At 41.1% G+C, this 14,548-nt stretch overlaps 2 protein-coding genes across 2 annotated transcripts in view; both read right to left on the minus strand.

Moving 5' to 3' along the window:
• Positions 1 to 997: 997 nt before the first annotated feature.
• On the minus strand, positions 998 to 6,739 carry nr1d2a (nuclear receptor subfamily 1, group D, member 2a). The gene is made up of 8 exons (XM_079227042.1): positions 6,539 to 6,739; positions 4,369 to 4,587; positions 4,158 to 4,246; positions 3,912 to 4,056; positions 3,111 to 3,784; positions 2,806 to 2,991; positions 2,309 to 2,519; positions 998 to 2,172 (listed from the first exon to the last, which is right to left on the minus strand). Exons 1-8 carry the CDS (start codon positions 6,567 to 6,569, stop codon positions 1,973 to 1,975), a joined length of 1,755 nt encoding a protein of 584 aa, XP_079083168.1. The 5' UTR covers positions 6,570 to 6,739; the 3' UTR covers positions 998 to 1,972.
• A 7,220-nt stretch (positions 6,740 to 13,959) lies between these two features.
• The window catches only part of ube2e2 (ubiquitin-conjugating enzyme E2E 2), a 40,529-nt gene continuing 39,940 nt past the window's right edge, over positions 13,960 to 14,548 (minus strand). Inside the window, exon 6 of the mRNA XM_079228088.1 lies at positions 13,960 to 14,098. Coding sequence (XP_079084214.1) covers positions 14,001 to 14,098 — 98 coding nt within the window. The 3' untranslated portion in view covers positions 13,960 to 14,000. The remainder of the gene's footprint in view (positions 14,099 to 14,548) is intronic.

Below are 14,548 nucleotides of genomic sequence, written 5' to 3' on the forward strand. Positions count from 1 at the left end.
ATCTCTTGTTAAAACATTGAGCTTTTGTGGAAAATAAATTCAGATGCAGATATAAAATTGTGCTTTCAGTTTAAAATCTGAGCTGAAAGTCAGCTGTTTAAAGATTTGTTTTGTACATCTCTGTTCACCTAATTTGATATTTAGTTATTTTTCTTGACGTTAAATATACGGCATGATGCCAGTGTGCATGTGTTCTGTATTAACTGTATTCTGCACCCATTTGATTTGAGACGTTTATAAATTCAGGGTCTTTAATTTTGTCTGGAAGTCTGTGCACCAAGCTGATTGTAATCAAGCCTAAAATGGCCCCCTGTTTTGTTTTGATGCTATGAATATAAAATATACATGTTTTATATATCCACATCTAATTCTGCTGCTTGTAAAAACATTGGGCTCAACGCAACCCCTACTAAAGGATAATTTCAGATCCCAAATGTCTGGTGTTGTGAAATGAGGTTTTCCCTCGTATGTTTCTTTATAGTGTAACGTTTTTTTGACACGTTTCCTTTTTTGCATTTTGGGGGAGGGGGGAAATCTGCATTGATAGGTCTTTTCTATTTTTTGATTACATTATTTTGTTTTAAGTTTGTCTCTTGTTGGGTGTGTTTAACACCGAGGAATTTGAAACTCAAGTAAAATTGCACATTTCCAACAGGCTTACTGTGGTAGAACAATGGTTATCGAGACACTATGCGATGATGGGAAATGTGAGAGAATCAAACGTTAAGGTCTTCTTTAAAATGAATTTGTTGGAGCTCAGCTGATTTGAAATGTATGCCATTAAATTAGGAGGTTGCTTTGCAGGTGGATCGTTAAGAGGATCGGCTCATTCATATACAAGACAAACTAGTGAGTTGAAATCAAGATGCTGCTAGTGAACAGCTCCACCTAGTGGAGAACAACTCCTACACTGAAGATTCATTAGTGCTGATCTCAAGTCAGCTTCATTCATTCAAAAATACTTTTCAATTAACACACAAAGTACAAAGAGTATTCTTCACTTGTATTTATTCATACTATATCATTTATATTCTATGTTCATCTGATATTTATATAGTTATTTACATATGGCAGTGTTGCCAGTTGAAGAAACAGATAATTCAACAAAATGGATGACAAACATTAAAATTCAGTGCTATGCTGAAAGCATACAAAGCTCAATAAAAATAAATGTATATATACAAAAAACAAAAGTGTGAATACAGCAGACACGTGTGACAATGTTTACATGTAGCTTTGACATGTTACTTGGTTTTTCTGCTCCAGAACATTTGCAAATGTAGTGTTGCTGAAAATAAAAGGAAAATATACGCCGTGACCGACTCCCCCAGAAAGAAATCACCAGGCAGTGTGCAGGCAGTTGACATGAACATGTAAAAAATAAAATGCATTTAAATAAAAATAAAACATTCAACACTATTTACAGTGAACTGATGCTTTCTGAGACGAGAGGGAGAAGATCCAAGTAAAAAACGGTTTGCATTAAGTACAGCCATGCATTAGCAGCGGTCGTCACACATTCGTCGATGCGTCTTTCTGATAGCTCGCCGACATCAGTCAAAGAAATATTGGACCAAACCAACATGCGTGTGTCCGGTGCAAACTGTCTCTCCCAGTCGCCTGCTCATCAGAGGACAAGCTTTGGAATCAAACGGCTTCTTTTTCTCTCCGACCGGCTGATTGGTTTCTAGAAAGCCGGTTGCGTACTCTTCGTTGCCAAGAGCCTCCGACGCACGTGCACTTCTGTTAGAGTCCTATAAATACAGTACTTTCTGTATTCTATCCTCTCTTCGGGTCTACTCAACAAAAATAGAAGAAAAAATAACTCTGGATACATTCTAGAGACGAACACGCGGCTGGGTTGGTCGGGTCCGGAGGCGGCCGAGGGCCGCAGCAAGAGGCAGGTCCTGGTGGAGGTGTGTGGATATAGTGGAGGGGGAGTGGGTGCATCCCCACCCCGCAGGAAGCATTTTCAAGGGTGCACTTTGAAGGAGAGCAGCTCTTCCGAGTGCATGTTGTTGAGGGAACGCAGTTCGGGGAGCTTGAGCAGCAGCTTGGTGAAGGTGGTGGCCGAGTCCTCGCCGTGGTTCTGCATCAACAGGTTTCTCAGACCCTGGATCAGTCTGTCCTGCAGGGCCTCGACAGAGTTCAGGTCCTGGATCCCTGAGCGATCTGTGCCACAAGAAAAGAGGGAGAGAAAGGGTTAATGGTGGAGGTCGGAAAGGGCTTTGGGGATGTTTTAGATCGCAACAGCAGTAACAACACTACTTTTGCGGTATAAAAGTAACAGTGGAGCTGGTTTTCTTACCGGCTGAGACGAGCACCACGGCCGTGAAGAGGCTCATTTCGTCCGAGTGGAGTCGCAGCGCAGCCAGCTTCTCGCTGAACTCGCACATGGAGTTGAGCAGCTCGCCGGCGCCCAGCGACCGCAGCGTGTCTAAGCTGTACCGCTTGCCGCTCAGGAAGGTCACTGTGCGCTCGACCACATTGAACAGAGAGGCGAATCTGACCATGAGAACCTGGAGAGAGCAAGGAGGGAGGTAGGGTTAGATATTTAGCCAGTGGCTTGATTTGTGCAGGTAAAAGACAGCTTGTGATAACCAAGTCTCATCTCGAACAACTAGAAAAGTATTTAATACCGTCTGTGTTGTAAATCTGACTGGGTTTTTAAAGCTTAGTTGCACCAGATTCCAACTGTTATCAGAGCAAATTTTATCTGTTTGGGAAAAGCCTTGAACAGCCCGCCGTGTTCGACTTTAAAAAGGCGAACACAAAACAGTGGGTTTACGTTTCGCTCGTTCTCACCTCAAAAGTCCCGGCCTTCAGCAGGCCGACCTGGTCGTGCTCGAGGAGGTCGCGGAAGCCCGGGATCCTCTTGGCGAAGTCAACCACCTCCCGCACAGCGGGGGTGAAGCTCATGGAGAACTCCTCCCACACCTCCTGGCTCGGCTTGCGGGGGTCCACATAGGGTGACGAGTTCATGGGACAGACCTGGATTAAAAACAAGTCGATTGTCAACTCAGGGAAGGAGGCGCCTAACTTTACTTTTACAGTCAAGAATATTAATATAAATGTCAAGAACTAAATGACTAAATAAATAAATGACTCACCAAGTGTGATCTATTGTTCACGCAGCTGGTTGGTCCACTTGAGGCAGTTTGTGTGTTGCAGCCATGTTGTCTCTGGCTGTCTTCTGATAGTTTACAGCTAGGGGTGCTGTTGAGCTGCTGCTGGTAAACCTCCCTCTCGTCCCTGTAAGCGGAGTTGGCGACGTGCTGGTGACTGCCGATGACCACATTGTTGTTCCAGCAGCTCCAGCTACTCGTCTGCTCCTCCACCCGGCCGTCATACCTCGTCTCAAGGGCGACGGTCGCCGACGAGGGCGACCTCTGTTGGGTGTACGCGAAGGCATCGCGGCACTGCAGCTGCTGATGATGCTGCTGCTGATGCTGCTGCCGCCTGCTCGCCGTCACGGCCTCGTCCTCGCCACTGTCCGATGCGCAGGAGGAGGCCGAGCTGCAGTTGGTGTCCATGGAAACCACGGACTCAGAGTCCTGGGGGCACTGTGGGGAGGACGGGTTGGAACATGATGGGGAGTCGGAAGCGGAGGAGGAGGAAGAAGGCGAGGAGCCGGCGTCGCTGGTCATGACCTCCATGGTACTCTGGTGACCGTGCAGCATGCAGTGCAGCTGGCTGTTGTTGCTCATCATGTTGTTCATGGCGTTCTGCATCTCCAGCAGCATCCTTTGCTTCTCTCGCTTTGGGATGCGGCCAAATCGGACAGCTGTGAGTAAAAAAAAAAAAAAAAAGGAATAAATACCATTAGTGTCGAGATTAAAAAAAAAGTAAAAAAAAAAAAAAAACGACATTTAACGAGCTGTGGAGTAAATCAAACTGGAAGTACTGCTCACCATCTCTAGACATGCCGACGCCCAGACACTTCTTGAACCGACACTGCTGGCAACGGTTCCTGTTGATCCTCATGATGGTGCAGTTCTCCATTTTGAGACACTTCTTGTACTGGATGTTCTGCTGGATGCTTCTCCTGAAGAAGCCCTGAGAAATAAAAAAAAACAAAAACAGAAGTGGTGAGCATGAGTCATGTAAAAGCGACAGGATGTGAATCGAGCTTCTTTTCTTGAGGGAACTTGTCTCACCTTGCAGCCCTCGCAGGCGTGGACGCCATAGTGGAAGCCCGAGGCCACGTCTCCACACACCTTGCACAACAGCACCATGCCGTTAATTTCTGCGAGAGAGGGGAAAATTGTTTTTATTTGTGTGTCACCGGATCAGATACTCAACATCTCAGAAACAACAATAATAATAATAATAATAATAATAATAATAGACTTTTGATGCTGCGCTTACTGGTAATGCTGCTCTTGGTCGACGTGGAGCGCCCGGCCTTCTCGGCGCCGTGGCCCCGCTTGGTCGGCGGGGAGATGTCCACCACCATGCCCACGGCCCTGCTGGGCAGCGCCGAGCGGGACGCCGACGTCGCGAGGAAGCCTCTGTTGGGGCTAGTGCTCAACATGAAGGACTCCGGGCTGGATGCAGAGCCGGAGGAAATATAGGCAATGACTCCTCCTGTGGAGAGATGGCAACACTGTTATAGCAGGTTAACTACTTAGGCGTTTTAAAAAGACGCCTCAGAGAAACAAAAACACGCCCAGAGGCAGGTATCCAAAGTACATACACCCTACTAAACAACCAAACATGCCAGTTACTGTGTCCCAAGAGATTATAACAGGAACTAAACCGCAGCAATTATTTAAAAAATTGTTCTGTGACAAATGACACTTGGCAGAACATCAAGTACACTTAAGGAAAAGCACATTTGGCAGAACATCAAGTAAAAGTACACTTGGCAGAACATCAAGTACACAAAGCAAATATGTCAACTGACACACCTAGACACCCAGAATATGTGCGTTTTTGTTCCTGGTTTGGTTTGCTTAGATTGACCTGCTCTTATCACCCAGGGTGCTTTGCGGTTGGATAACAGAATTACGTAACAAACATGGGGTCTCCGCTCGGTGGGAGTGGGCTCCACACCAGATCACGGAAACAACAAACGCAGCCGCAGACAAGAACGAAAAAGGAACAACCACCACCGGTCGTTTCGTAATGACAGGTTTGGGCAGATAACAGTTTTGTGGCGGTTTGGTTACAAGCATCTGGAATGTGAAGTTTGTAGCCTGCGACCAAGATACAAAACCGAGGGATTGTTAACCGTCTAACATGTGATGAAATACACCAAGCTTGTTAGAGGGAGTGCCTTTCTACACCAATGTAGTCAAAATGAGGTACCTGCCATGCCATTTAAACAAATGTGTATATCCCCCCCCAACCCCTCATGTACTCTAGTCATAAAGTTATTAGTGAAGCAAATTCGGATGGCTTGTCCAAAAACTGTAGGGGTTACTTTATTTAGTTATTTTTTAAGTCCATGACTTTTCCTCTTCTTTTTTTTAAAGACCGTTAAAACCCTGAAGAATATAACAGTCAACTGCTCCAGGTTACCTGAGGGAACGATGTAGGGCGTTTACATTAAAAAAAAAAACCCAAAAAAAACACTTCAAATATACTTTGACCTCAAATTAAATATATATTATTTTTATACATTTGAATAAAAGCCTGATTTTCTTCTTTAAAATAAGCAGTATTTATAGTCACACTGCAGCTGATTTCCTAACGGCAACCATGACTGTTCTTTTTTTTTTTCGTCCCACCCACACGTGGACCTGTCATGAATTTCTGTGAAACCGAAGCGAGGGGCAGGGAAAAAAAATAAAAGAATCTAGGTCAGTAGCTGCTGCTGTCTCCCCTCCCTTCCTCCCCCTCCGGACTCACGTGTACATGTACCTCGAGCTGTCCTGTGTACCGCGTGGTTTTATGCAACGTTGTGCGTCACGGGCTCCCCCTCCAGCCAATCAGAGCAGAGTTCCAACCCGAGAAACGTGCGCGCGGAGGACACGCCCCTCGGCCAATCAGAGCAGTGTTCCATGAGAGCGCGTACACACGGAACACATGGCTTCGGCTACGCTGCGCATGTGAGCGGGGACAGCGCAGATAAACACTGTTGTTGTGTCAGATGTAAATGTAGCGCCGACGCGCTGGAGGAGCCGTGGCACTCATAACCCCGTTCTTTCTTTTTTTTTTTAACTCGAGGTTTCCGGAATACATTAACGTTGTTATTACAGTTAAAGCACTGCGGCAATGTGATGAAAATAACTTCTGAAACATTGTGTCATTTTCGGACAGCAGGAAGAAAAGATAAACAGTTTCAATGGCAGGACTCCATTCATTTCAGATATGTATGCATGTATACATACACACATTTTAATAACACGCGACAAATAACTTCCTTTTCCACGAGCTCCATACATAACAAATCATCCAACAAAGGATTTTAAGAATGGATTTTGGACTTCTGTCTATTTCCTTAAACGTCAGCTCAGTGCGTGCAATGAATGACAACATTACATTCTTTGAATGTCACTGCATGAATCGTGAAATCACAGAAGTGTCCTCTTACCAGGCTTGGTTGTCCCCATGTCCTCAGGCATCTCAGATCGAGGAAATAGGAGAGAAATTTAAAACAAATCTCCCAAACAGATGATTCAACTTGTTTTGTCTTGTCACGACGTCTGCAAAAATATCACAGAGGTGGGAAGAAAAAAATAGTATCCGACTAAACTTGAGGCTTGTGCGCGAGACGACACTCTGTTTGAGTAGAGTAATATTCTGGGTCCGAGAGAGAGCGAGTGAGACGCGTCTGCATCGATGAGCTCCTGCTTGTTGTGTGAGGAGGAGCAGCTCTTGAGGAGAACTTAATGTTCCAATTGTGGCCTCGCCCATGTGACCGATTTGTCGGCCACGCCCCCTACTTCCACCGCCCTTTGCGTTTCGAGCCACTTTAACCTAGTGACACACTTTCAGGACATCGTGAGCGCGCGCGCCTCGTGGGTTGTGCAGAGAGGAACAGTAACACGGGCAGGTCACGTTGCAGAGTACAACGTGAAGGCTGAACAGGAGCGGTGGAGCGGGGAGAGGCGCGGTCACGCTGCCCGTGGACGGCCAGGGCACTTCCTTCAGTCGGTAACGAGCTGCAGCGGCACACGTGCAAGAAGCACGCACATGGGAGTAGGGATGTGTGCTGTAAATGTTAAATGTTGCAGGTTATAAAGTGCATTTCCTTACAGTACAGTACAGTACAGTGGTGGAAGAAGGGGTAACATAAATACATTTAAAAAAAACATGGTGTATATGTATATATATATATATATATATATATATATATATATATATATATATATATATATATATATATATATCATGTAAAGTGCCCTGAGTACCGTTTTAAAGCCTATACAAATACAAGGTATTATTATTATTATTATTATATTTAGAGAACAGAAATCTGGATTTTGGATAAAGCCAGAGTTTGTTGACATTTCAGAGTCAAGGGGTTTTAGGAGGAGAGGAGGGGATTTCTTATCACTCCTTAAATCTGGAAAATACTGTCAACAGCTATTAGAATTACCCCCCTCAAAACTTTGTACATATCTTTATTGATGACAGTGTTTCATAAGCAGATGATACAGAATCTGTATGTAAAGAATAACCATAAATGTAAATGTAGTGAAGAAGCATTCAGATTTGTATATGATAATATCGCAATGTAAAAATATAAGAAAACTCATGCATTCAACTTTTTACTTCGGTAAAAGTACGAAAGCTGGGGATCAAAATGAACTTAAAGGGGCATTGTGTTTGTTAATGGAGCACAAACGGCATATGAAAGAATACACTCAAATCTGCTCCTTGCAGGAAATTTAAAAAACTATATATATGTATATATGTATGTATCTGTGAGCTGTCACTTGGTTTTGTGTTCTCCTGACGATATATATATAGACCGGTGTCAGCTGTCAGGCATTTGCAATCAGGGTAGCACTGTACAATTGAAACAGGTGCAGAAAAGAAAATAATTGAACAAAAAAACAAAGAAAAGCTAAAATGGGAGCATGAGCGGAAACAAGAGTCAACCTTGGTCCACATTTCAGGAGATGGAGAGATGGTTTTATATCTGTTTTTCAAATAGTATTGAAAAGAAGCTTATTTTTTTCACTTTTGCTTCAAATACCAAATGAACGGCAGGAAGCGCTATTCAGATCAACATCTTGACGAGAGTCGGTGATGATGACTATGGGCAAAGAGGTCTTCACTACTAGAAAAAAACACTGCAATTTCTGTCCACAGGGGGCACCAGAATCAACGCAGTTGTGACTTTAAGTTTGTACTTACTTTTAACTAGGTCCGGACCCAGATGCCGTTGTCTCTGGACCATGGACCAAAAACCGATAGATAATTGAGAATTATGACATTTTCATGGATCACTTCTATTTCACCGACGTATCTTTTCTAGCCTTTACAGCTCTGATTCAGCGGTCCAGGAAACACACCGACCAATTGCACACTTTGTAAATCATCTCACGTGATCCTACACGACCAATGACATGTGTGTATTCCGTTAAGCGCCGCCCTCGACTCGAGTGCCATATGTATTGGTGCTCAATATACAGTATATTGTGTCCTGTATATATATATTGAGCATCTTTAATTCCTATAATTTTTGTGTCTTGCTACTGTGACAAACACATTTCCCTTTGGGGATGAATAAAGTATCTATCTATCTTCTATCTATCTATCATATTCACACACACAGGAGCGACAGGAGAGAGACCCGATAGTTGGAAAAAGTATATGAGTCAGAGAAGTTATTTCACTTGGCGCTCCAAAAAGAGAAATGTAGACCGCTTAACTAAGAATGGACAAACTCTTATATGTTTATTTTTTCCACAACCAGTTCAAAAATACAACCCTGAGGTCAGAGTGGTTTAATAACAACATAAAAAGTCCCTAACCCCACATCACTTGACACCCAAATTAACTGAATTTAAAGCTGCAGGACAATTCAGTTAAATTCATTTTTCGAAAATTAATTACTTTATTTCACATTCACATTTTTCAAAAGCTTTCTGTTTTAAATCGAGCCATAATTTTTACTTGAAATAAGAGAAGATACTGTATTTATTATTAGATTATGTATTATTTATAATTAATCCAGTTCAATTGGAAATCTGTAATAATAAATATTGTTTCGATGTTATTCAATTGAAGGTCCTCGTAGTAGCTTTAAATTTAAGTTCAGCATGTTTTGTGTCATATTGGTGGATTTGGATGTGGATTTTTATTATCTTGGGCTGCTGACATTGGCTTTCCACATGTGTATCTTTCCTTTACAACCACACAAGCTCAATTACTATCTTAATTGTGTTGACTACTTGGAAATATATGTCGCAGACTGACATCAGTGTCTCTTTTCACTGTGCTTTAACGAGTCCATTATGGATCAACAAGGCAAGACGAGATGACACCTCAGCAGAATTACAAGACTGACGCTAAAGACAATGTAGTGAGAGGTGAACACAGTCGTTGGGCTGGCTTCTGAGAAGTGAAAGTGAAATTACAATACATCACACTGCTGCTTTGCGTGGAAGTCCCCAAACTCCCCCAGAATTGGTGAGCGCAGGTCAAAGGCCGTGAAGGTGAAAGATGGCGGTTTCGCTGTGACTTGAAGTGCTGTTGAAACATTATGAGTCATTAGAGTAGTTCGGAGACGGAATGGATTACCGTTGGCCTCCACCTACACTGCATTGCGTTGTCAAATTGTGACGAAGTTAGACCTCAACCACATTATTCGGAGACCAAGTTTCTGACGACTGAATATCACATTTGCTGAGGTCGGCATTAACGGTTTGAAGTGAAATGGATATATAACAATCAGATGTGTTGCCATAACATTTTAAAATCTTCTCCCCCGAGATGAGTTGTATTCACTGAACCCGTCACGTTTCATCCAGCACCTTCATCTGGTTCAGTATTCTGATTAATGAACACACGCAGAACTAATGACGTCACCACCAGCCTCAGATGGGCTTCGTGTTTAGTGCTAAATAAAATGGTTAACTTGTTAAACTTTACACAACCTGGTTAGATAGTTGACCCAAATCCCACTTGATTGGATACAGGTATGTATACACCTTTGAATTCCCAAAAAATATTTCATTGTTTTTCTGAAAGAAATTATTTTAAACTTTAACATATTCAAAGAATTAATCGACAGATAATAATAAAAAACAAAACAAAAGTAAACATGGACCCAGGAATATACATTTTTCTATGAAATACAGTCGTTGAAACTTCAACTTCAACAAACTGGATTCTTAAACGTGACATTCCAATGTGATCACGATATGTACTAGGTCACTTATGAGTACGAAATGTACTATCGATGTACTATCAAAACAAAACGTGTTCTCTGTATTGTAATATTCTTGGCAGCACACAATGTTCCTGACGTTTAGTCACCTTTGTTATAATGACTTGTAATAACGTCATGTTAAAAGCTTATTATAGCATGAGTCACAACATTATACCTCACAGACTCACCCGTTTACCTAAAATATGAACAATATATTCAGCATTTGTACCAAATGGAAAGCGGCTTAGGTTCTGGCATCATTTACCAAATAAAGTAGGATAGACGGAGAGAAAGTGAGGAAAATGGAAAACAGAAAATGGGGAATAAACCCGTCACACTACTACATCGTTCACCCAGCCGCCAGGCACTCTGTGTGATTTCAGTCTGTATTCAATGCGTGTCTTGTTCCTGAAAACATTCATAAATAAATAAATAAAAGACACATTTCTATCTCGTTGTAATGTGTCAGTTAGTTCTGTGATCCACAGCTTCGGCTGAGGGTCTTTCCCCCAGAATTATAGTAGTTTTATTTCTGTAATTAGCCAAATGTTGGTGAGAAGCAGTGAATTTTCTGAATGCCTCGATATTCCCAGAGTTATCGGTTTTGAATCATTGAATGACTGATGTAAATGATTAACATTGACTCCTGCTGACCAGAGGCATTTTCTTGTTTAGGATGTGTTATGTGTGCAGTGTCTACAAAACCAGCTGTGTTTCTGACATTAATTAACTGTTAACTTTGGCCCACGTTTAGTATATTGGTTTCCTGGAAAATACATTTTCATTAGAAGATTATTAAAAGAAGTTAGGGAGCCTAAGATTAGTCAGTTTAGCGAACACGTGCACCTCCAACACTTGCACATAGCTTAGGGTGTATTTATTTACCCGACTCAGCCGTCTGGCCTGAGTTCATACTTCTGGGGAATAGTTTTCACTTGGCAGGTCATCAACACCTTTTTAATCCTACGAAGTATTTTAAGAACCGAACATTGAAAACGTTACAAAGATGTAATATTCGAATACAACAAAAGCCTTGACATGCCAGATATATATGTATATATATATATATATATATAAAAAAAAATGATATATATATATATATTTTATTTTCTTTTCTTTCTGTCAGTAGGTGTTGAATCGACTCGGAACTAATTACAAGTGTTCTTCAAATTGAATACACATATACATACATACATAATATATTGTTAATACAACAAAAAGTATGTTTATGTAGCCGTATTTCCTCTGTAGGGAATACTCAAACATTAGCTGTCAAGTTTACATGAAAGTACTGTATTATCTTGATGTTTTCCATCTTAAAAGTTACATTTTTATCACCCGTTATGCACTTAAACTGAGCTGATGCTTCTGCCTGTTTCCTATTGTAGGGATTTGCATATGTGGTAAATAACTGCAATATTTCATATATTTATATTTTTCATATCATAATTACCATTGTCCCAGAGCCTATTTCCTCCACTCCCATTGTGTAATCTCCCTGACTCGAGGCTGGTATGTTCTGAGAGGAAGGTGAACATTCCTCCCGCTCACCCAGTTACATGTGTGGTGCACCTGCAATGTTCGAGAGACACTCGTTCACGTGTTTATTCTTTCTACTAGGACAGATGTTCAGGAGGGAGACTTTAAATCCCTGCCTGGCCCTTTAAGAAGAAGGTGCGCCCTTTAAAATGTCTTTGTGGGAAATTATTTTTCTGCTGTGATGTCGGTCAAACGTTTACTTCAACTTTATGTTTTGATTGTGCCTCTTGAGCTGGTACATTTAATTAATATAATTTGTCAAAAGTACAACTGAGTACCATTTATTTCCAAATGACGGGAGATTGATCGTACCTGTCGTGTCACGATGTCAGAGCCTACAAATAGTTCATAGAGTATTTGTAACATTTAAACAGCTTCTTGGTTCTTCAAACTGTTTTATATTTTATCCGTTATGAAAACACCGGCTTGTACTTGAACTACTCACTCAAATTAGCAGAGCGCTCTCTCTCTCTCTCTCTCTCTCTCTCTCTCTCATATTTAAGTACAACAATCATTGTCTAACAGTACACACCAAATGGTAAATGTACTCTACTGTGTACTAGTATCACTGACAACGAACACTGTATTTGTGAAGAGTCAAATGTTTCAAGTGGAGAGTCAGAAAGAAAAGGGCAGATATTTGCCAACAGATGGGAAAATAATCCAGTTTTTTTTGGCCTGCTCTGACCCACATGAGATGGAAAATGTCTCAATGTCACTCTGACATTAAAAGTCATTCAGGCGTTACGTCTCTGCAGCAACACATGAACCAACACCAAGTGAAAAAGGGGTCACAGAGGTTATTATGTCATGCCTAAAACAAGAGAACACTCAAGTGGAGAGCTGGTGCTGGTTGTTAACTGGTTACCAGTAATGGAGCTGAATTAGTTGTCTTATTTCGCAACACGGGCTGCAAAAGGTCACGAAAAAAAGAAAAATGTGATCTATGGGAAAAAATATATTATTTAGTTTATTTCTTTTACTGGATTTGCATTGTGAGAAACGTTTAGTGATGTTTAAAGTTCATAATCTTGAAAAAATTCTGTTGTCTGACTGACAAACGGCAAAACTGTACAAAATAATAATATATTAAAGCTTTTAACATGTGAAAGAGTAACTTAATGTGTGATGTAGGAGCCATTAGTTATGTCTGTATTTTATTTTGGTAGTGTGTATTTTATTGTGGTAGTTTATATATGGGGCACAGGTGCAACAGCCAGGTGGGTAATGATGCATGGGCTATGGGGAGATCACACGGTTTTTACCGCAAGCAACATTTCAGTAGACCAAGAATGTACAAGTTATATAACCATGAATATATAATTAAATGGAAACCTCACCCAACGATATACAAACGGCCTGCACTCTCTTTATATATGATATATATACTGTAATCTTAATTATATATACACTACTCCGTCACTATAAACGATATAGGAGTGTTGGCAGCACCATTATTATTTTAACTGCATCAAAGGAAGCTGTAGCCAGGAAACAAACCGTTATCAGTACTTTAACTACCGTTAATTCCCTTATCTTTTACACGCACTATAATACTATTTAATAAATGGTTTGTAACATGATGTAGTTGTAAGGAGATTAGTAAATGTTCTTATCTCCGGACATTTGTCAACAGTTACAATGTTTACACACCATGTGTGCCCACACGAGGTACACAGTAGTTGTTGGCAAAGGCATTAATGAACACTTATTATACTAATTATTAAATGTTTGTATACATCTTATGGATTCTAAATATGGAGGGTTTAAGTAAAGTGTTACCAAATTATCACATAAAGTTACACATTATGACAGTCATCACAGTACAACTTGGAATACTCATTGAAGTGTTTAGTGATTATTGTTCATCAGGTTTACACATTAAATCCAACCTTTAAATAACAATAAGGGTAAAAAAAAAAGGCAGGCAAGATTTCCTTTTCCATTGTGTTCCTTTATTACCATATTCGTTGAGATAACTTAATCAGGAAGCAAAAAATATACCAGACAATAAAGTACTAAAAATCTGAGATAGAAATAAACCCCCCACACCCCCAACACAAACGCCCCGGAGACCCCCACCCCTCCTTACTCCTCTTCCTCCCGACCGCCGACGCCGCCCTCTGTGGGTTTATGTGGCGTATCGCTTCGTCCACTGTTTGGCTGTTCGGTCATGCTCCGCTCTGTTAGTCGTGTACTGGGTGGCGATGCTTCCCACCAGGGGGTCGGCTGAACGGGAAAAAAAACAATATAGGTTTTTAAGTTCAGTTGGTTTGCGCCTGAAAACGATCAAAGAAATGATATATATATATATATATAGATAGATATATATATATATATATCTATCTATATATATATATATATATATATATTTATTAAAAAAACACAGACAAAGAGAGGAACAACTCACAGAAGAGTTTATACACACATTAACATCTGGCTCTCACCATTTGCTAGTTCTCTTTATTTATAAACTATAATTACTTGTTTTAGCCGAGGATTTCGTTCCCTTAGAAATCTTTGTACCGATTCCACAACCTAAACTTACCCGTTTCAAAATCTACTCTGAATACCTATTAGGGGTTAGAAGGTCGTGATTCTTGTACATTATAGAGTCAAATCTGTGTACAGAATCAGACGAGCCCTGTCCCCATCTTTAGCAGCAGTTGGCCGTCAGAA

This window comes from Taurulus bubalis (assembly GCF_910589615.1).
Source record: "Taurulus bubalis genome assembly, chromosome: 12".
In the NCBI taxonomy this organism is placed as follows: domain Eukaryota; kingdom Metazoa; phylum Chordata; class Actinopteri; order Perciformes; family Cottidae; genus Taurulus; species Taurulus bubalis.

Coding starts and splice junctions, on each gene's coding strand:
- nr1d2a (XM_079227042.1), bottom strand. CDS start 6,569: ATGCCTGAGGACATGGGGACAACCAAGCCTG. Junction 4,247..4,368: donor GACCAAGAGCAGCATTACCA/GTAAGCGCAGCA, acceptor CCTCTCTCGCAG/AAATTAACGGCATGGTGCTG. Junction 4,057..4,157: donor ACGCCTGCGAGGGCTGCAAG/GTGAGACAAGTT, acceptor TTTATTTCTCAG/GGCTTCTTCAGGAGAAGCAT.